At 40.3% G+C, this 21401-nt stretch overlaps 2 protein-coding genes across 7 annotated transcripts in view; one reads left to right on the top strand and one right to left on the bottom strand.

Moving 5' to 3' along the window:
• Window positions 1-1052: 1052 nt before the first annotated feature.
• On the bottom strand, window positions 1053-9195 carry suds3 (SDS3 homolog, SIN3A corepressor complex component). 2 transcript variants are annotated; one of them, XM_029440809.1, is made up of 12 exons: window positions 8991-9195; window positions 7266-7335; window positions 7097-7152; window positions 6476-6547; window positions 5484-5503; window positions 5185-5341; window positions 4820-4915; window positions 4520-4581; window positions 4400-4421; window positions 3693-3798; window positions 2717-2801; window positions 1053-1972 (listed from the first exon to the last, which is right to left on the bottom strand). In XM_029440809.1, the coding sequence occupies exons 1-12, from the start codon at window positions 9100-9102 to the stop codon at window positions 1874-1876; spliced, it is 957 nt and encodes a 318-aa protein (XP_029296669.1). In that variant the 5' UTR covers window positions 9103-9195; the 3' UTR covers window positions 1053-1873. The 2 variants fall into 2 exon arrangements, with proteins under 2 accessions (XP_029296669.1, XP_029296668.1); XM_029440808.1 differs by lacking the exon at window positions 8991-9195 and adding an exon at window positions 8172-8864.
• taok3a (TAO kinase 3a) overlaps window positions 7738-21401 on the top strand; it is a 61992-nt gene continuing 48328 nt past the window's right edge. Inside the window, exons 1-2 of one of the 5 annotated variants that reach the window (XM_029440804.1) lie at window positions 12125-12313; window positions 16926-17163. The gene's annotated coding sequence lies outside the window, so the exon portion shown is untranslated. Of the gene's footprint in view, window positions 7963-12124; window positions 12314-12666; window positions 12776-16925; window positions 17164-21401 lie in introns of those variants that run through there. The other 4 variants (XM_029440805.1, XM_029440803.1, XM_029440807.1 and 1 more) reach the window with 4 other exon arrangements.

Genomic DNA, 21401 nt, shown 5'->3' with positions numbered 1-21401 from the left:
ATTGTGATCGTTTGAAGGACGCAGACGACACGCCCAACACGCCAGACACACGGCCCTGTCACACAGTTCTGTATGGCAGAAACATGCCGGCGTATATGAAAATTATAGTCCAAATACGTCCAACTTTTCCACAGCGGTGTTGTAACTGACGTATACATAACGAATACATAACAAATGATTATACGTATGTCAAACATTGATAGAGTATCACTTACTTATTTAAAACGTATCAGAGCGTCTGGCCAACGGAGCTGGAAAAGTGCCATCTGGTTCACGTCATGCTGATGCTGGAGAACGGCTAGAATGCTGAACGCTAGCTGTACTGTAGAAACACGTTTAATAAGTTACTCCATCGTCAGGCATCATCTTAACATAGGGTAGGAATAGGGTATCCACTCTTTATCAATACATTGGCTGTAGGGTTCACCGTCAGCCGACGTAGCCTATATCTAACGATCCTCTAACATAGTCACGTAGGTAAGTACGTACTATATTTACGTAGGTAAATATTCAACTACGTATTCCGTATTCACGTATGTCTAACGTCACGTAACGTCTGCATAACTTATGAAGCACACTTCGGGTACGTCCGGTAATTTTGATCAGCGTTCAACAACACACCCCAGCGTAACACAGTGAGCTCTTAACGAATACTACTTATACCTTACCTTATATCAACGTAAACCATTGCCGATATTTGTGTATACGTTATGCATTTGTTGGGTATTCGTCTGATACATTTTGTATAAGTAAGTGATGCTCTATCAATAGGTTAGACATGCGTATCTGTATATGTTCACTTTTCCGATCCGATGAAAAGTTGGACGTATTTGGACTCTGACAAATATTGGTATGCGCCGGCATACGTTTCTGTCATACGATATGTGTGACAGGGCCTTTAGCAGGCACTCCAGATACCCAAAGTTGAGTTTTTCATATGTCCCTTTGAATGTTTTGAGGCTCATCGCCCCCGTTTCCAGGCCTGTTTTTCATTTAATGCTAGCAAACGTGTTTGCCTACACCGAAAAATATGAAAGCAATGAACCTTTTAATCAAATTAATAAAATGCACAAAACATTTTATTAAAACGGAACACAGAACAAATCAGCAGTCAACTTAGTGCTCTACATGCAAATACAGTTGAACTAATCCAGATCGTTCACGTATGGACAGGTAACATAAAATGGCAAGAAATAAAAACCTAAAAATAAACAAAATTCAAATAAGAAATGTAGGGGTTTAATACATGGGACTTTTAAACATATTAGGACAAACCATCAGCATAGCAAGCAGCCATTTCTTGATGACGGTGCAAAAGGCATATTCTTTTGAAAATGGCATAACTCCTTGAATAAGGAAACTAACTTCTCCAGTTATAGGATTCATGATAATCAGATAAACCTGAAGCAGTTCCTCATCTGTTTTTCAGTGGCTGCTTCGTTACACATCACCAGTGAGACAGTTTCAAAGGCTTGAAGACGAGGGGGAACATGATCAACAACATGTTCAAGGAAAAATAACTTAATGATACATGTAAATAAGACTGCATGGTGTAGAAAAGATGTGTTGACAGCATGGGACAGAAATCCAAGTAGGCTCCTTTATGACCAGCCGCTTTCACACACATGCCACATAGTGGTAGCTTTTACTGTACTATCATTTGGTTTAAGTGGGACAACAGATACAATCTGATGAGATATTCTTGGCCAAGGAAGACAGTCTGTGTGTGCTTGTGTAATGGAGGGGGGGCTAGTGTGTATGATGAAGAAGAAGAGGCCAAATGTCAAACTCAACTGAGATGCACCAAATAGGGAAACAGTAGATGGTTGATGGATGGATAGATGAACAGATGGGGGTTGGGTGGGGTAATGTTTCACGCAGCCGACCGTCGACGGATGATAAAAGCGCCCCTCTGCAGCTGTCCCAGGTAAATCCTCATCTTTGTACTGTCACTCGTCTTCCTCACCCAAATCTGGAGAACAGAGACGAGGCAATTTGTCAATACAGTCGTTAAGAAATAAATGTATTCCAAAGTAGCCGTAAATAAAACCACATCCATGTTCGACTAACTTTATCAGAATGCTCCCTGGGAAGATGCACTTTGCTTTTCCTGTGATCATTCCTTCTTAGTGATAGTCTTGTGTTGATTAGAGTAGGAAATTAGCACAGGTTACTAATCAGTGAAATATGAAAAATAAGTCTGTGAAATCTCTTCCCCTTCTCTAGTGTCTGGCCCTCTACTGCACAACCAACATTTAAGGAGATAAAACTGGTGTTATTCTGTGTGTTATTTTGAGACTGAGCTGCAACAAGGCAGAGATGCTCTCAGTATCTTCAGTGGTTAGTTAGTTAGCAGGTATAGGTAGTTGTACAGCAGGCTTAAAAAGGCTTTTGACAGTCATTTTTCCCAAAAGAAGAGAAATATTAAAGGTTGTTTCATAAATGTGTATGTTTGAATTTGTGCTCATTCAAAGATAATGTTTTGAAGGGCTGAATGATTTTAAAACAGTTCAGTTTTTTTTTTTTTTCTAATAAAAGATGTTTCCCTGGCACAGAAGGGAAACAAATACAATTAAATAACAAGAAACATCGGTATCGGCTGAGGAATTCACAACAGGTGAACAGGCTATAAATATAGAAAATCACCCGCCTCGTGTTTTAAGCAGTTATCCCAGTTCTATGTGCAACAGGACCCGAATGAACAACTAAAGCCCACCTCATTGGTCCCCACTGAGCTGATGACACAGCTAATCTTTGTGTTGTCCTTTGACTCCAGATAGATGGCCTGGCTCTTGTGGTACCTGTCAGTATTAAAGAAACACACACACAAATTGCATCAATTTGGCATTCAAGGTGAGAAATGAGGGACAGGCATGAGTAGCAGACAGGAGAGGGGTTCATTATTCAATAATTTTACCCAGCTGAATAAACCACATTCCTCCTGAGATGGCACTAAATAGATAATTGGACTGAAAAGTCAAAACAAAAAGTCTATTTTTTTTTAATTTAATGGCTCCAAACTGTCAGAGGACAGAACAAACCCAGGGGAAGAGAATGACAACCAAAATGTTTGATCATTAAGGGCCCACTGAAGAATAATGACGCATTCGTCTCCCTGCGGCTCTTTGTGAAGGCTTTCCGGTGGTGGTGTCTTCTTTAGAGATGAATAAATGAGACTTTGCCTTGAAATAAAAGTGCGCATACCTCACAGCGCGCTCCTCTCAACTTCCTCTGTCTATATCAGCAGCTAATAAGACAGAATTCTATTATTGTTACCCTTCTTCACATGACCTTATGTTCCGACACGTCTGATACAGAGCTCTGCTCTCAAACTGAAGGACAACGGAGCTGTGTCAGGTCAAGGATCTTCATTCTCTTTTTATCTCTGCATCACAGCAGAATGCCTCACTTACTCTAATGCAACCACTTTCTCTGAATATGTATTTTTATGGTGACTTTAAGTACCAGCACTTATTCAGTTGCTCCTAAAACAATATCACTTTCTGAAGCCCGGAAAAAATAGAGGCTGCAAATCAAAGTGGTTTTTGAAGAGCAAACCAAACATCAAAGACATCAAACCAATGGCAACGTGGCCATCTAGTGGTGACACAAGCTGCAGTGAAGCCATGTGAGAAATGGCACAATATCAGGGGAAACACTTGATGTTTTGAGAATAAAAACTACAAATGTACCATCTTTTGTCGTAGTAAAGTTTCCCCTCCTCGATGCGGGCCTCGTAGCGTTGCGAGGGGCTCTCCATGGGAGCGGACGGGACGTGCTCTGGAGACGAGGGAGACACTGAAGAGGGAGAAACACCGGATTAGTATCACCATGCATGTGCACACAAATGTTTTTAGACATTTGGGGAATTATGCTTATTTGCCTTCTTGCTGGGACGAGAGGGAGATGTGAAAAATGGATGCCACTCTCCTCTCTGTCTATTTAATATGAAGTTACAACCAGCAGTGTGTGTGTGTGTGTGTATATATATATATATATATATATATATATACACACACATATACATACATACATATACACACACGTATGTATGTATGTATGTATGTATGTGTATATATATATATTTATATTATGTATGCATGTGTATATATATATATATATATATATATATATATATATATATATATATATATATATATATATATATATATATATATATATATATATATATATATATATATATATATGTATTCTAACCAACAGCTGGCTGTAGCTTCATATTTAGTGTACAGACATTGTAGTGGTGTCGATTTTCTCATCTAACTTATCTAAAAAGTAAATAAGCATATTTCCCTAAATGACACAATATTTCTTATACTACAGAACTCCTTGTGCACGACAAGTGGAAATTAACTGCAAAAGGTGAGCATTGACATACCTGGCCGTTTTGGTGACTTAAGCTGTAAAATAGAAGGTGTGAAAGTTTTAAAGGACATAATTAGAAAAACTAAGATTCAGCAGGGACATGCATAATATCAGGACGTTCAGAAGCACTTACCTTATTAAGTGTTCTTAGATCTTCCATTATCTGGTCGTCTGTTAACAAATAATTTAGCTGAGGTTTGAAGAGTTAAGGAAGGCATTTTTAAACACAACACAGCTGAGAAACTAAGCCAGTTCCACGGAGGTAGCTGACCTGTGACCTCCTTTTGACTGAAACAAAATATCTTCCCTTGGAATTAAAAAGTATCTTGTGAAGGGGCAGTACAAGTAATACTGAATACTTTACGCCTCACGAATGTATCTAAAGTGACACCTAGCTGTATGTTATGTTTATGTAAGTTTGTGTAAAGGATATCTGGTGCAGGTTTTCTCCGTTTGTCTGGTATTGGGACTGGATCGTTGGGCCGTCTCCTCAGCTTCCGAGTCATGATAGGTTTTACCTCCATTGAGTCTGTGTATGAAAAAAATAATAACAAACTGAGCAACAACATCAAAATAGTGTCAAACGTCCTCAAAAAGCAAAACAAACAAACATCCCTCACAGGAAATTCAAAAGGGCGGAAAGAAACATCTTAATTTACTGTATCTGAAAGTTAATCAGACCATTTAACATTAAAATGTGTAGGTGAAAACTCTCACATCCACAAACACACTTTTGGCCCCATTTCTCTCTTCTGCTGAGCAAGTCACTGATTAATAATCCCAATTTAGCTCCCTTACCTCCTGTCAGCTCCATTGTTAATTTTTCATTCTCTATCATCTTCTTCTTCTCCTCCAGCTCTGCAATTAGGTTTTCCTTTAGTTCAACCTTTTTATCATCAAACTCCTTCACCGCTGCCTTCTTCTCCTTGATATAGTTCCTCTCCACCTGCTCTGTCTGCAGAAGGTTGACAGAAGGAAATGATGGAAAAAGAAATGTTATCTTTCTAATATCAAAAAGGTAGAACGTCAGTAGTAGTAGTAGTAGTAGTAGTATAAACTACATCAGTCGGTCAGTTAGCAAGATGAACTATACTCACTTCAAGCTGGAGAAACAGATCTGTAAAAGGGAAAGAAAAACATTGGTTTAATGTTATTATACTGGCATAATATATCTGACTTTTGACAACTAAAGTCAACTATGGTTATTCTCAATAAGAGGGTTCCGTGCAGGTTCACAAAAACAGCCTAAATACTTTATCTAATATCTATGAACTTAAAAGCACTTGTTGCTGTGCATTCTGGGCAGAACAAACAGTCATTTTCATCAGCGAAAAACTGAGTACATTAAATTCTGGCACACACAGCGAGCAAATGAAAGAGCTGATCAGACCAAAGCCACCGAGTCAGCACAAGTAAAGTAACTAAAATAATTAAAACTGTCAAATAGTGGAAGATGGAGGGGTTTGGAGCAGAGAGAGGAAGATGACTCAGTCCAATTTGATCTGTTCCTGCAAGTTTACAAAATGAAGAAATCTGTGTGGACACCTTGTTTTATTCACCCTTTCTGTACATTAAATACGTACGACTTCTATCGACGTAATCATCCAGTCATGATATCAGTGCTCACACTGAATGTAAACATGGAATTGGAAATTCCAATAAAGTTTTATTTAAACAAACTTCGACAAAAAAATGAGGAAGGCAGCGCTACTTTGTTCATTCAATTCTAATTCAAACTAAAAGCAGGAGAAAAAGACTACAAGTCAAGACTACAGTCAACCACAACATGTACAATAATATTAAAACAAGTTCATTACAGATTATAATAAATTATTTTGGCAGCAGCCATGTGGAAAATTGGACTATATGACTTTATACATGTTCATAAGCTCTTGCATTTGAGAAGGTTTCCTTTTTCTCACCTACAAGCAGTTGTTTTGCAGCACTCTTTATTGCCAATGTTATCAACTGGCCAAACTAAATATATTAAATCAGGTAGCACTCCACACTTTGAATAATTTTCTCGTGCGTGATGCGTGGATGCATCAGAAGCTAAGTTTGTTCTGTCTCTAAATATTGCTCAACTTGCCTGCATTTCGGAGTCTCTCTTTGTACTGCTGGTCCAGCTTCTTCATCCTCTTCTGATACTCCTGCAGTGTACCTGCACACAGAAAGTGTCATTCAACCAAACGTGAAGATCTATGGAACCACAACTTTTGCTTTAAAAATACTATGGCGTCGTCTAATTATGACTTAGATGTTTGTGCACCCACAGCCTAGACTAGACATGGCACCTACACTTGGAGTTACAAAGAGCCCACAACATGTCACCACAATTTCTACACTGTCAATCTACGGTTTCAAAAACAGTTTGATCAGTAAACAACAGACAGACTTGACGATTCCTAACGAGCTAACGATGTTTGCCATCAGTTATCATCCTTTTCTCAGATGGTTTCTCTTTTTAGCCAGAGACAGTGGCTGGACTTTTAAAGATGCCTCTGGAAATGCTTTTGTGATGATGTAATACCTAACCACCATTATGAGTACTCAGTTAGGATATGGCTGTGTCCTTCAAAATATATCTAATGTAAATGAACCCGCATGCTCACACAAATCCCATCCCACAAGATTAAGAGCAGCAGTCATTCACATTTGGAAAATTCCTGCCAAACTTCAGAAATAGGAAAAAAATAATCCATTTAATTACCTTCTTGCAATTGCTGCAACTGTCTTTTCAGAGAGGCCAGTTTGTCTTGGTACATTCTGCAAGGAAATAAACCAGAGCTAATATCATATTTGGTTTCACCGGGTAAGCATTCAAAACATTTTTATAAAAAAGGTTAAAACAGCTGATCCATGGTTGGTAAAACACTTACTGCTCTTTAATTTCAACATAGTCATCCTCGTCGTGCTTGGCAAGGTCTGTTTCACTGGCATCTTCCGTGTCTGGGAAAAGGTCATGAGAGGATTGGTCTCAGCGAACATTCAAAACCGATTCGGTTTAAAAGAAATACTGTACATGTGATCATTTCAGCCTGCTGAACCACGATATAATTGTGTAGTTGTTTAAAAAAAAAAGTTTTTCTACAATACAAACTTGATGCAATTAAATTGCGTCTTCAGACAAACATCAGATCAAAGGACCTGCGTGGCACCGGTAGGGTAATGGTGAACACCCTGCTTGGGAATACCCTCCGGTTTTAGAGAATAGGACACCAGGGAAAATCCAAGTTTGCCATGAAATAGCATACATTATACATTCTTGTAGCGACAGCAGAAAACAAAGTTTAGCTAGATAAAGCTAATGCTTGTAAATGTAATTCAATTACATTAATATAACAAGCGACATAAATATAGCTGTAAATTTGAGTGTCAGGCATTTGCCGCATGGTGGGATTAATTAGAAACGGTCCCCGGCTAACTTGGTCGTGCTGTCAGTCCGACAGCAACTCTCTCAAGACAAAGATAACATGTTTAGGCTAATGCGATGTGGCAAACTTGAGAGCCAAGTTTAGAAACACTGGCTAACCTATGTCAGTCGGCGTTACCTTCATAACCCGACACAACAGAATGGTAAGGCCCAGTCGTATTAAGCTGACACAGCAGCTTTCATTTTCAGTTAGCATTAATGTGCTAGCTTAAGTTAGCTCCGTCCTCTGTTTAAACAGTAACCCGATTCTCGCTCGCGTAGTTAGGCACAGCACAACCGTCAACATATCCGGAGGAGGAAAAAATAAGTCCAGCTGTTCGCTTTGAAAGTCAATGTCGGGAAACTAGCTAACCTTGTAATGCTGTCATCGCCTTGCTTTCCTCTCGTCTTTCTTTCTCTTTCCCAGCTATCCGTCCTGTCTCACTGAATAGTGTGAAAAGGGCAGTGCAGTGGACACAGCACGCAGGGTTTCGCCTGCCTGCCGACCTGTCAATGCTCGGAGCTAACGTTACGTAGCTAGTTTGCTTATTAACGCTATGTACCCCATTTGGAATACATTTGATGGAACTGAGCATTAATCCAAGTGGTATATAACATGCCCGGAGTTAGTTTAATTTAACTTGCAACAAGGTGTTGTCGGTAACGATTTATTACACAATAACGTAGAGCCAATCTGCCCAATAATGTGGTTAAATCCAATTGATGCCTCGCGATTAACGTTAGTATAGAAACGCTAGCTAGTTAACACGAAAACAAAGTTAGTTTGTATTATCATCGTTAATTGTTCAATTTCCTATCAGCACTGAAGACGTTAAGCCTGTGTAAGCGGTTTTTCTGGTTTACATCACTTGCTTCTGAAATGTTTCTTGACTGCGCAGAAACTTGATTGGCGGTAGTCGGGTAGCTAACTTGTTTTGTAGCTGGTAAGCTAACTGCGTGTGGCTGAGGCTCTCATTGGACGAGCTTTCCAGCGTTGGGAACATGCAGTTAAAATTAGATGTGCTAAGGAAATCTGTTTCCACTCGAGCTTTCTGTAGAGCCTGTAGATACATTCAAACGCTGCATTAAAAATAGCTAAATTTTCGCAATAATTGCGCGCTTCCGTTTCTTTTCCAACAAGTAGACAGAGCCCGACTGTCAGGGAGCTTTTGGTCAATTCGTTTAACACTACCTTCTTCCGAGTCTCTTCCCCTGAAACTCCGGTCATCGTCGTCATCCACGCTATCAAGTTCTTCTTCATCGTTGTAATAATCCACCATAGGCGATAGCAAAGTCGAAGCCATTTGTTCGCGTGAAAAATGTAAACAAACACAAAATAAACAATCGATTTGTGTTTTGCAGCTTGCTTGGAACAGCGCCTACAACTGGCAGGACCTCCAAGTATCAAGCTGTCTGACCTTATGCCTGTACACAATGTCTGTAATATCCATGTGTAACTTTAAAATATATATTTAATATGATTCTTCAAACAATTAAAATAAAAAATGTAAGCTAAAAGATACCAGTCAATAATGTACATGGTCTTTGTATGTGCATTGGATACTAAAAGGTAAATAATTTAATCAGGCATATTTCCGAACATCGGGGGCTGTGGAGTCTCTTTGTTTTGGCTCCCTTTGCATTTAGTTTTTCTACACTCAGAGGATCTGTAAAGAGTCGTGGTTATTTGTAAAAATCCAGTGTTTTTCAATTAGGCCACCACCGTTGAAGATGTATCCCTGCATCCTGTCTTCTTTCCCATGCGTAAACATGCATATGCAGTAGTTAACCCCATCACTCATAAGACATTTTTGACCAGAAGGCACCTAAACAGTTGTAAATGTCCTTTATCTAGTAATTCAACTAATCAGTTAGTTTATGTTATCAATTATGTTATCTCCCAACTACTAAACCCATCTATTTTGTTTTGTCATGATGATTTTTCCATTAATCTATTTCTTTAGGGTTCAAATTTATATTAAAAAGTTCCAGAATCCACCCTAAAGATAATTGTAGAATGTGAATGAGAAGCCATACTTCTCTGACCTTAATGTTGAGTATGAATGCAAAAGTGCTCATTGCAAGGCTCATGTCATGGAAAAACAAATCTTCCAATTGCTGGTGTGGTATTACAATGTTGAAGTCCATGGTTAAATGCAAAATAACATGAAATTAGCACCCCCTCCACCCGAATATCTATATTTCTAAGTCCCCAAGAAGTATTTATAGTAGTGAGGTTGGTTTTGCTAAATAAATTGCCTGTGTCAAGTTCAGCGTCACAAACAACCACCCTTAACAATTAGTTGTAATAATTTTACTTGTAAATTAAGTCAAGGAGGTCTTGCCACTTTATGGTCATGAATGAAGTCATAGCATAATACTCTTACATTTGTTTGTGTTTCAGTAGAATATTAAATGGACAAGGTCTATGCTGTTCAGCGTACAGCACCCTTCTAACAGGTGCAACAGCAATAAACTACTGTAAGAAATAATATCAGTAAGATCAGAATTTAACCATGATCTTTAACATATTGCCTTTTTAAAGAAGCAAAAAGCTTAACTCGTACAGCTGGTAACAGCCTGGTAAAGGATGTTACATGTGAAAGCATGTCGACCAGTTTGATCCTGTGTAGACCATCTATACCGATTTGTTAGTGATAGTAAACTGAATATCTTTGAGTTTTGGACTGTCTATTTCGCTTCTGTCTGTGGCTTTATAGATCAAAAAATTAGTCTGCAGTTTAGGCTACAATGGACAATATCAGGCAGGAAGTGGACATGCAGGGATCCCTTATCCCTTAATGGATAAGGCACTGGCCTCCTAAAATAGGGATTGCGGGTTTGATTCCCATCCAAATATGAACGACTGCTGCTCTTGATCTTGTGGGATGGGATTTGTGTGAGCGTGGGGGTTCATGTTCATTAGAGATCTAATGATCTAAGGTCCCAGCCAGATCCTAACTGTGTGCTCATGATGGTGGTTAGGTATTACATGAAGCCCATAATCCAGAAGTGAATAGGTAGAAGCCATCCTTTGTATTACTCTTACAAGTAAATGGAATATCTTTGTTTTTTGCACGATTGGTCCAAAACAAGTCGTTTGCAGATTTCACATTGGACTATGGTTATTCTATAAGATCAAATAATTAGTTGATTAACAGGGAAAATAATCAATAAGCATCATTAGAATCGTCAGTTAACTGACCACTATGTGGTCAATACCAGACACTTGCAGAAGTTTGTCAATCCTTATGTGGTCAGACATGTACGAAAGTCGGCATCATGGCTATATGAAAACACTGATTGAAAGGCAATGTGCGCAACACAATTCAAGATGAAAAATTCTAATTTTAAGCATCCAGGCTACCAAGGATACTTTCTCGCTTATATTTTAGGCAGATTAGACCTTTAGATCACATGACTGATAAAACATAACCTGAATAGGACAGAAGTTTGATCAATTTCATTCAGACTCAACTGCTTTATCCCTGGTTGAGTTTGAATTCTTGCATCTTGAATTTTGGTTACTCAGTTTCACCAACCAGATTTTTAGACATGACTTGAATTTAGTATTTGATTTATTGAATTTGAGCAATTTTGACATTTGATTGTTTAAATGTTGGACACTTTATCTGAATTTGTGAGAAAAAAATATCTTTAAATGCTATGAATTCAGTGGTATTTAAATATCAATATGATGCATTTAGTAGTCGTTAAATTTCACAATAACGTATTCAGTTGCTTATAAGATTCAATTACTGCTACTGTTGTTATATAGATACAATAATGCTCTAAAAAAAATAAAAATAAAAGGGAGGTTTTTTTAACCTAATAACGCTCAACAAGGGTATTATTTTATACAATTAACAAATGTTCTCGCAAAATTCCAGGTAAATCCTTATGTTTTTTTTTATAATTTAAAAAGTTATGCCGTTTTAATAAATTCCCGATGAGCATAAAACTGATAAGCTTTGCTTTTAAAAGCGTTACAGTTGCACTTCAGTGCACCAGCAGGTGGCAGCATTGTACTGAGTACATTCAGGAGACGACCTGGATTCCAATCACTGAAGTTGCAACAAAATCGGTATGACTCAGTCCATGCATCTTTAATAATTTGCAAAGGAAATAAGGTGTAGTATTGTTGCTTTACTTTGACAGAAGCAATTGTTATTTAAAGCATCATTGTGGGATGTGTATTTAATGCTGTTTATTTTAGAATTTGGGTAAAACAGTTGAGCACAAGATACTTGCAAAACGATCAATTTGATATTCTGTGCAAAATACACCAAGTGTACATCCTGCAGCGGACCCTTCACTACACGAGACAACTTTATTTCCGCCTGTCTGTCAAAGTAGCTGTCAAACACGGGCGAGGGGTTGTGCTCCTGCGGCTCCGTCATTCAGGAAGTCCACACCAACTGACAGCACTTCGCAAAGTCACACCGACATCTTCAGAGTCGGACTAAATGTTGCTGAAGTGAGTACGATTTTAAACAACAAGGAGTTTTACAAAAGGTGAGCGTCTTCTTGTCCTCTGTTGTTGTTGTGTCTGTTTGTTCCTTCCTTAACGGTTACCAGCTCGTGCTAGCCTCGCGCTCTCCAACCTGAAATGACACTTCCTCCTGTCTCAACGGCTAAGCTACTGAAGCTAAATGTCAAAGCAGTTAAGAGTGGATGTAAATGAATAATATAGTATGGGTTGCACTTGAAGTTGAAAATGTCCACCGTCGCCTGGTTTCGTCGTTGTTCGGCTTGTTGTTTCAACGCCACTCCACTCAGAGGTGGTGAGTACAGATACCAGCATCAGCTCGCGAGGGTTATAAGTGCGTAGGTTTGCGTTTTAAAGATGTTGAGCGAAGTGCATGTTTGTTGATTGATGTGTTTGTGCACCTGCTTCCAAATCTACGTTGCAATTAGGATACTTGCGCGGTGAACTGACGGGGAAGACGCTTTGCTGTTTGGTTTGTTCCTCAGGGGGTAAGTATGGAGAACAAACGGATGACAGGTTGTAATGAAGTGTACAGTTGTTGTTTTTTTAAGCCGACAAGACTGTTGGACGATGTGTAAACTTGGCATATGTGTTATTGAAGCATTGTCATGCAATGTGGGCCAGTCCCGCGCGAGTCTGTCACATCCAAAATGACTGGTACCTTCCATTGCAACCTACGTTGTTGTGAGTGAGATTTTACTATCAACGCAGTCACAATGGCTTTCGGTTGAGACGGTGTAACGTCCACTACACATGACCCGAACCACATTTTTTACTACGTCTCTCTGCACTCAATAACCAGTCGAGCATTGTAGACTCTTTTCACGATTGAAATTGTTATATTACATTGCATTCATTTAATACAAAGACAATAGTCGCACGTCATTCATCTTTTTTTATTTGATGTTTTAAATCCATCCAGGCGTTAATGCTGCAAGAGTGCATCATCTGCATGCAGCGGGACTGTGCTTGGTTAAATAACCAGCGTTCAAAGTAAATGTAGGCTAACATGACGCGCTTGAAATGGCAGATGTAGATAGCAAGATGAGCACTAAAACCCAAGCTGACCCAACATGATGTCATCTGTTCTGTGTAGAGCGCATGAGTGAGAGGCAGCAGACCTGTGTTTCACTGCTAAACGGTGTCATTTGTAAAGATTTATTTAAAGAAGCCTGCCCACACGATTTAAGGCACGGATCGCCAGCATTTAATCCTATATTGTGACATTGCACATGCATGCCATTCAAATAAATTTATAGTATGTCCAGAATTGATCTTTTTCTACTCAGAGGTGCAAAGAATTTGATGAAAAACTAATGTCACACACATTTGTATTCGTATTACAACATATATTACAGTTTACTTGTCTTCTTTCAGCAGCTGTGAGGATTTGTGCTTTTATTTGCACTCGTTACCTTTATGTCTCAAGTCTAGAGTTTCAGCGCCCTACTTCAGTTTTGAATCATACATGCTTTTGTTCAAAGAGCACAGGACTGTTGTGCAAGTCCTCTTCCTTGGTCACATCACCCATATCTAGTAGGATCATTTGCACAATATTGACAGAGAGAGAGAGAGAGAGAGAGAGAGAGAGAGAGAGAGAGAGAGAGGAGAGAGAGAGAGAGAGAGAGAGAGAGAGAGAGAGAGAGAGAGAGAGAGAGAGATAGAGAGAGTAGAGAGATAGAGAAGAGAGAGAAGAGAGAGAGAGAGAGAGAGAGAGAGAAACACAGAAAGAGCACAGAAAGCAACGCACTTCCTTATTAGTGATGGTATCTAGGGAAGTTCAGCATTTGTGATTTTCACCTTGACTGGGCAATTTCCAGGTAAATATTTCACATATCCAGGCTGTTGCACTGATACAGAATGGGTATTGGTGCCAGATACTGTAGGCTGATGATACACCGGTTATGAGGTGCTAAATGCTTGTTCCTTGTACAGCTGGACCCAAGAGAGGTTAGTCTCATCTGGTGAGGTAAATGCTTTTTATAGTGCATGTTGTGAAACATGAGGGTTTCAAGGCCTAATATAATCAATAGACTATTGTTGTTTTTCTGGATTAATTATCCTGTACTCCTCTGCTTTAATTTGGCCTTTGTTTAACGCTGAATGATACAGGTCTCTATATGTAATGTGACAACAAGCTTCCTTCAGACAGGCAGAGGCAGAGAGACACACACACTCACACCACACACACACACACAGAGAGCTGATGGATGCACTGGGAAAGGACGCATCAGCTGCCGTTGACAATTGGCTGATGTGGCTGTCAGAGACGGGGCTGGGTGGGGGTGTGAGCCAGACATGTTCACACCAGAGGCAGACTCATTTGAACACGTGACTGGTTTAAATCGGGTTCAAGATTAATCTTGCGGCAAAAAGGTCAGAATACACATTTTTTCCGGGTAGACAACATTACTATGAGAAGAATTTGTCGTATACATAATCTTTTCCTGATCTTGTAACTCTAACCAATTAAATGGTCCCAGCATGTGAAGTTGCCGGACATGGCTTAATAAAACCAAATTAATGACGAAACCTGCGTTGTGGAATTGCTCTATTTCGACATTCAAAATGAGAAATCACAGGGAGAGCCAGAGGTGGCAGAAAGTTGGAGTCCTTTCATTGCTGCATCATTGTGATGAAACTTGTCTAAACACACAGTATTTTCTGGAGAGCATTATCAAGATGCACCATTTTTGGGTGTGAAAAATGCTGTCTTAGTGTGGATGGAAGGCCAAAATGGAGAAGAACAAGATGCGTTTTTAAAATTTAGCCAGTTTAGTGTGGGCATGGCCTGACACTACCAGCAGACCCACCATTGGTGGGGGGGGTTGAACCCCTGGCAGCAGGCGTAATACATGCCTTGCTCTGTAAAGGGGTTTGGATTATCTGGGTGTGGGTAAAGTTTAAAATATTAAGCAGAACAGGAGGTGGGTGCCTCTCCTCTACAAATATTATTCACCACCAAAACTTTTCAGTTGTAGTAGTTAAAGTACATTCACACAAGCATTTATGACCGCAACATTTTGTACCAAACCCATTTAATCTGAACAGTGATCAGTGGATTTGCGCATGGAGGCAGAAAATCCATAAAAAGCTTTCAAATTAAATAGTAGGAAGGCAAACCCGCATGGTATATAACATTGCAAAGGTCATCTCCAAATTCTGTGATCAGATTCAAACCCACATGGTGGCAAGTATACAATATGCTGCATATTGTTGAGAAAGACACTGAGTCTCGGTTTGCTCTAAGTCTTTTCTGTTGCTTAGCCTGACCTCTGACCCCGATGTAATTCATCCTCTTGGCAGCTGTAAGTTATTACATTAACTTCACTACTCGGCTCCTAAATCGAAAACATTTATTGTGTATGTAGAGTGCCTGTACACATGGCTTTGTTATATACTAAAGGCTACAGCAGTTTATTGTAAAACACATAGTCACTGCCGCCCTGTAAAACAGGCGACAGTAGTTAAAATTGTTAGTGTGACCTCTATGTGCCTGTTTTAGCTTCTGCTTCACAGCTCTTCTAATGTGCTGCAGTGCCTAATGCAATCTCTTGTCAGTCTCAGTTGAATCCTGACTTGTCTAATTTAAGAACAACCAGAAGGCATACAGGCTTTTGGCCTTACAGAACCTGGGCCTATTCTAATTAGCACTGAAAACAGTGCTTAGGACCGCCTCCTCTGTCCCTGCTATGCCTTGTCTTACCAGAGTCTATGACTCTTCCTTGCTCCTCCTCCTCTTGTCATGTGGATGTCAAAGTTAACAAGTTTACCTGCTCTGCTGTCGAAGAACCGTGACAGGCCCACTGGTAGGCATATATGTCTCATGGCTTGTCACCAACCCTGTAACGAGTTCACTGCCTGTGTGCTCGGTCAGCTCTACATATCTATGAGACAACCATTATGATATTTTCCAAAAGTTGAAACCCTTGATGCCAGTGGTGAAAGTCTTGGCAGGTTTTGTTTTGCATCTAGGGAAACCTGTTGAAAGCACCAGTGAAAAACAACGTACATTCCACCCCTGCTGACTAATCCATCTCAGCATCTCTCACAACCCTCAGCTGAAAGTGATGAACTTCTCTCCACTTCCATATGATCCATATGCCTGACTTTTGCAAAATGTATCAGAGAATTGTCAGTTTAGCCCGTGCTACAGCAGTTTGGTGGTTTATGCCATGGTAGCAGAGTGCATCAAATATTAAAGCACTGCTGTCAGGCTTGATGTTCAGCAGTGATCTGGTTTAGCATGTCTAATATAGGAATGCTGTCTCAGATGACAAGGAGAATTATGCCTTCCCTACCCCCACCTCTCCTCTCCTAGCAGATGTGTTAATGTGTACTGTTTTTAATGATGATTTCAAAAGACAGCTAAACTCTGCACTGCTGCAAAATCATGGTTTTATGAAAGAACCAGTACAGATATTTGGTAACTGGATTAAACTACAGTAACAGCAGTTAAATCAATTACCCATCATGAGGATTGCATACACATGCATATGTTCACAGCGGTCCCTAAGCCTTCTTCTGGTGGACATCAAGTGTTTGTACCAAAGACTCAACCATCTATCTTCTCAATTTAATTAAATGTGCGAAAACCTTCCTAAACAATTGTTTTTTTTTTGGTCCATGTCCATAAAGGCCCAAATGCCAAGTCATAATCGGAGACTCTTTCATCTGCATTTACGTCTGGATTTGATGGAAACTGTTTATTTGCAACACTGACCATGATAGGAGTCACAGGGAAAATTGTGAAATGGATCTAGTCATGGCCTCGCAGCTGGTGCAGACCTGAGTCATGGCCTTGGTCTTCTGAAAGCTGTCTCAGAGGGGGGGAAGTCATGACCTAACAGATGTCTCGTCAACTAATTCCTCCCTAGTAAGTGTGTCACTTCTCACCAACCAGTTCCCGCTGTCATCCATTGAAGTTTTCACAATGAAAATATTGCATACATTAAAATATATTTATTGTGGCATTTTAAATGCATGCTTATGCCGCGAGGCACATTCCAACCTTTATTCACCTGGCAGGTCTAATCTTTTTTCTTTACACCTTTCAAAGGCTCTCTGCAAGTGTGACATCTGGCTTAACTTGTTTACCGCACGCAATACGGATATGTTATATGCCAAAATGCAGAACAGATTGGTTGTTAAATACGTCATTCTATCTTGTGCATTACATGGACTGTTCTTCCTCTCATTGTTTTCTTCCTCATACTAAACCCTCTGTCATAGGAGAGGCATTTTGGCAAGTCAGTGTCACTGGGTGTGGGAGGTTAGCATGAGCGACTTGATTACAGCCCTTCATTAGAAGCGCGCCTCCAATCCTCTGGCGAGGTTGCAGCTGTGACCATGAGTTTGCCCCTCCACCCCCCCTATTTTCAACCCCCATTATGTCCGGCTACATCTGTCTCCAGCTCTACTGTGAAATCGGCAATCCTCTCTGTGCTCTTCCATGACTAGGCCAAGTTGAAGTGCTGGGGAATTAGGAGCAGCCATCATCATCAACCATTGCTGATGGCTGACTTGCCTTATCTCTGCCGACCACCACCCCTCATGGGTCTATGGCTTAATTTAGCACAGCAGAATGAAGGAAAGTGCTTAGGAAGGAGTATTTTTAGAACTACATGGTTCACTGTAATAGGGGTCTTTTGAAAAATGGAAAGTGTCATGTCATAGACCTACAATTTGCATCTGTTCTGCTGACTTTCTCCTGCATGCAACCGACTGGGAAAACTACAGTATGTGCTGCTAGCTTAGCAGAGTGGGGCATGTCAGCAATACTTAGGATGCATGATTGTGATGGACACATTTGCTTATGTGAGTGGTGGTGAGGTAATACACTGCACCACACTGGTCTATTTTTGGAGCTTCATTTGCCTGCCGAAAGCGCTTTTGTGTTTCACAGTTCTACATCATAATTTCTACTCGGCGCCCTTAAAATATGTTCCCGAACCTGCCTTTTTTGATTTTCTTTTTAAGTGTCATTCCAGAGCACATTTCACTGGTGTGTTGGTTGGTGCACTTTAATGGCAGCGCAGCAGTGGACACTGTTTCCAATATTGGTATTATTTAATGACTGTTGACAAGCTTTCAGTCCATAGCATTACCAAACGATGGCGGGCTTTTCAGGGTAATGTCGCCTGGCAAGATTGCAGCGAACCTTTTTGGTCAGTCTGCCACAGAACCTGACGTAAATGCTTGATCACTCATCTGTTGGGCTACCAGAGTGTGTGCCAAGCCCACCCCATCCCCCCCAGTCCTAACAGAAACAAGGCCTGTGCCCAATCTCTGTGCAGCCGTAATGCTATGACTGGACAGCCTCCATTGGGTCAAGTGGAGATTTTCCTCTGAATCTGGTGGAGATTGTGTTGCGCTCTCGCCAGTCAGCAGTGAATCAGGCTAAATGTGACACATTTTTTAGTTTTTAGTTAAGTCTGTGGCTCAGCCTGGCTGAATATGATTATTGCTGGATTCCCCAACAATAATTCATAGTTCAAGACAACATAAAGGCTAACAAATTATGGAGGTTAAACTCCTTCTGTTTAACAGTTGGACAACACAGCAATTTTCCTGCATTCAAGCCTTTTTCCATGTCATTATCTCTCCAACTGAGCTTTTAGCTAACCCTGATTCATCAGACTGGATGTGAATTGTGTTTCATATTGCATAAGGCAACAAATGAGTTTCTCATGAGGAAAAAGAAGACAATGAGAGCCAAAGCTACTTTTGCCATCATTTTCTTGCTTAATAGTCCATGCTAGGACAGCTTTGTATGCCTTTTTGAACCCAGAGAGCCTGAGGTTGAGCTGAACCATTGTCCAATTAAGCTGTGACTTGGAGGACACTCTGCCAGTCAACACCCCGCCCCAGTACTTCATTCACTCACACAAGCTCTCCTCATACACAAATACAAATGAACCATATGTACAGCACTGCAAAGCAAGGAGGCCGCGAACCCTAGGATAATTGCATGGATGATATTGTCCCAAAGGGCAAGTGAGGAATTAAGCCTTGACAGTATCAAAGAAGCCAATGCATGCACACACCCTTCCTGGCTTTTCATAAACAACAGCCTTCATGACCTGTGTACAGCTTTTGTTTCCTGGTGTGATACAGCAGCCATGAGAGATAAGAAACATATTGATTATTCTTAACCAATTCACAGTGAAGGAGCAGGAAGCAGGCCAATATTACTATCAGATTAGATGTCAAGGTTAAAGTTACTGTTCTCACCAATCACAGGCTGATACACTTTGTGATCATTCTTTGATTAGCTTTTAAACTGATGATTGCATCTACAGTAAGTCTAGAGGGAAAAAGTGTATTAAGAGTTTGCAGTTGAACAGTAGTATCAGAAAGTCCACAACATTCTAGGAAAATTATTATTATATATTAATATATATATATATATATATATATATATATATATATATATATATATATATATATATATATATATATATATATATATATATATATATATATATCTCTCTATCTCAAAAGTGAGTACACCCTTTAGATTTTTGCAAATATTCTGTTATATCCTTTCAGGGGATAACATTATCCTACTGAAACTTTGATATAACTTAAAGTAGTCAGTGTGCTGCTTGAATAACAGTATAGATTTATTGTCCTTTGAAAATTACTCAGTACACAGCTGTTAATGTCTAAACAGCTGGCAACAAAAGTGAGTACACCCCATAGTGAACATGTCTAAATTGTGCCCAAAGTGTCAATATTTTGTGTGACCACCATTGTTATCTAGCACTGCTTTAACCCTCCTGGGCATGGAATTCACCAGAGCTGCACAGGTTGCTTCTGGAATCTTCTTCCACTCCTCCACGACGACATCACGGAGCGCACGGATGTTGGACACCTTGCACTCCTCCACCTTCCTCTTGAGAATGCCCCACATGTGCTCAATTGGGTTTAGGTCTGGAGACATACTTGGCCAGTCCATCACCTTAACCTTCAGCTTCTTCAGCAAGGCCGTTGTCATCTTGGAGGTGTGTTTAGGGTCATTATCATGTTGGAAAACTGCCCTACGGCCCAGTTTCCGAAGAGAGGGGATCATGCTCTGCTGCAGGATGTCACAGTATATATTGGAATTCATGTGTCCCTCAATGAAATGCAGCTCCCCAGTGCCGGCAGCACTCATGCAGCCCCAGACCATGATGCTGCCACCACCATGCTTGACTGTAGGCAAAACACATTTGTCTTGGTACTCCTCACCAGGGTGCCGCCACACACGCCGGACACCATCTGACCCAAACAGGTTTATTTTGGTCTCATCAGACCACAGGACATGGTTCCAGTAACTCATGTTCTTGGATTCATTGTCTTCAGCAAACTGTTTGCGGGCTTTCTTATGCATCGGTTTCAGAAGGGGCTTCTGTCTGGGGCGACCGCCATACAAACCGATTTGATGCAGTGTGCGGCGTATGGTCTGGGCACTGACAGGCTGACATCCCACCTTCTGCAACCTCTGCAGCAATGCTGGAAGCACTCGCACGTCTATTTTTGGAAACCAACCTCTGGATATGACGCTGAGCACGTGGACTCAACTTCTTTGGTCGACCCTGGCGAGGCCTGTTCCGAGTGGAACCTGTCCTGGAAAACCGCTGTATGATCTTAGCCACTGTGCTGCAACTCATTTTCATGGTGTTGGCAATCTTCTTATAGCCAAGGCCATCTTTGTGAAGCGCAATAATCCTTTTTTTCAGCCGCTCAGAGAGTTCCTTGCCATGAGGTGCCATGTTGTCCAGCATTCAGAGAGAATTGTGCCCAAAACACCAAATTTAACAGCCCTGCTTATCATTTACACCTGAATCCTTGTAACACTAACGAGTCACATGACACCAGGGCGGGAAAACAACATCATTGGGCACAATTAGGACATGTTCACTATGGGGTGTACTCACTTTTGTTGCCAGCTGTTTAGACATTAACAGCTGTGTACTGAGTAATTTTCAAAGGACAATAAATCTATACTGTTATTCAAGCAGCACACTGACTACTTTAAGTTATATCAAAGTTTCAGTAGGATAATGTTATCCCCTGAAAGGATATAACAGAAATAATTTGCAAACAAAAGCTAAAGGGTGTACTCACTTT

The sequence above is a fragment of the Cottoperca gobio genome, chromosome 9, assembly GCF_900634415.1.
Source record: "Cottoperca gobio chromosome 9, fCotGob3.1, whole genome shotgun sequence".
Classification (NCBI taxonomy): domain Eukaryota; kingdom Metazoa; phylum Chordata; class Actinopteri; order Perciformes; family Bovichtidae; genus Cottoperca; species Cottoperca gobio.
This window is presented reverse-complemented; position numbering and strand designations above follow the sequence as displayed.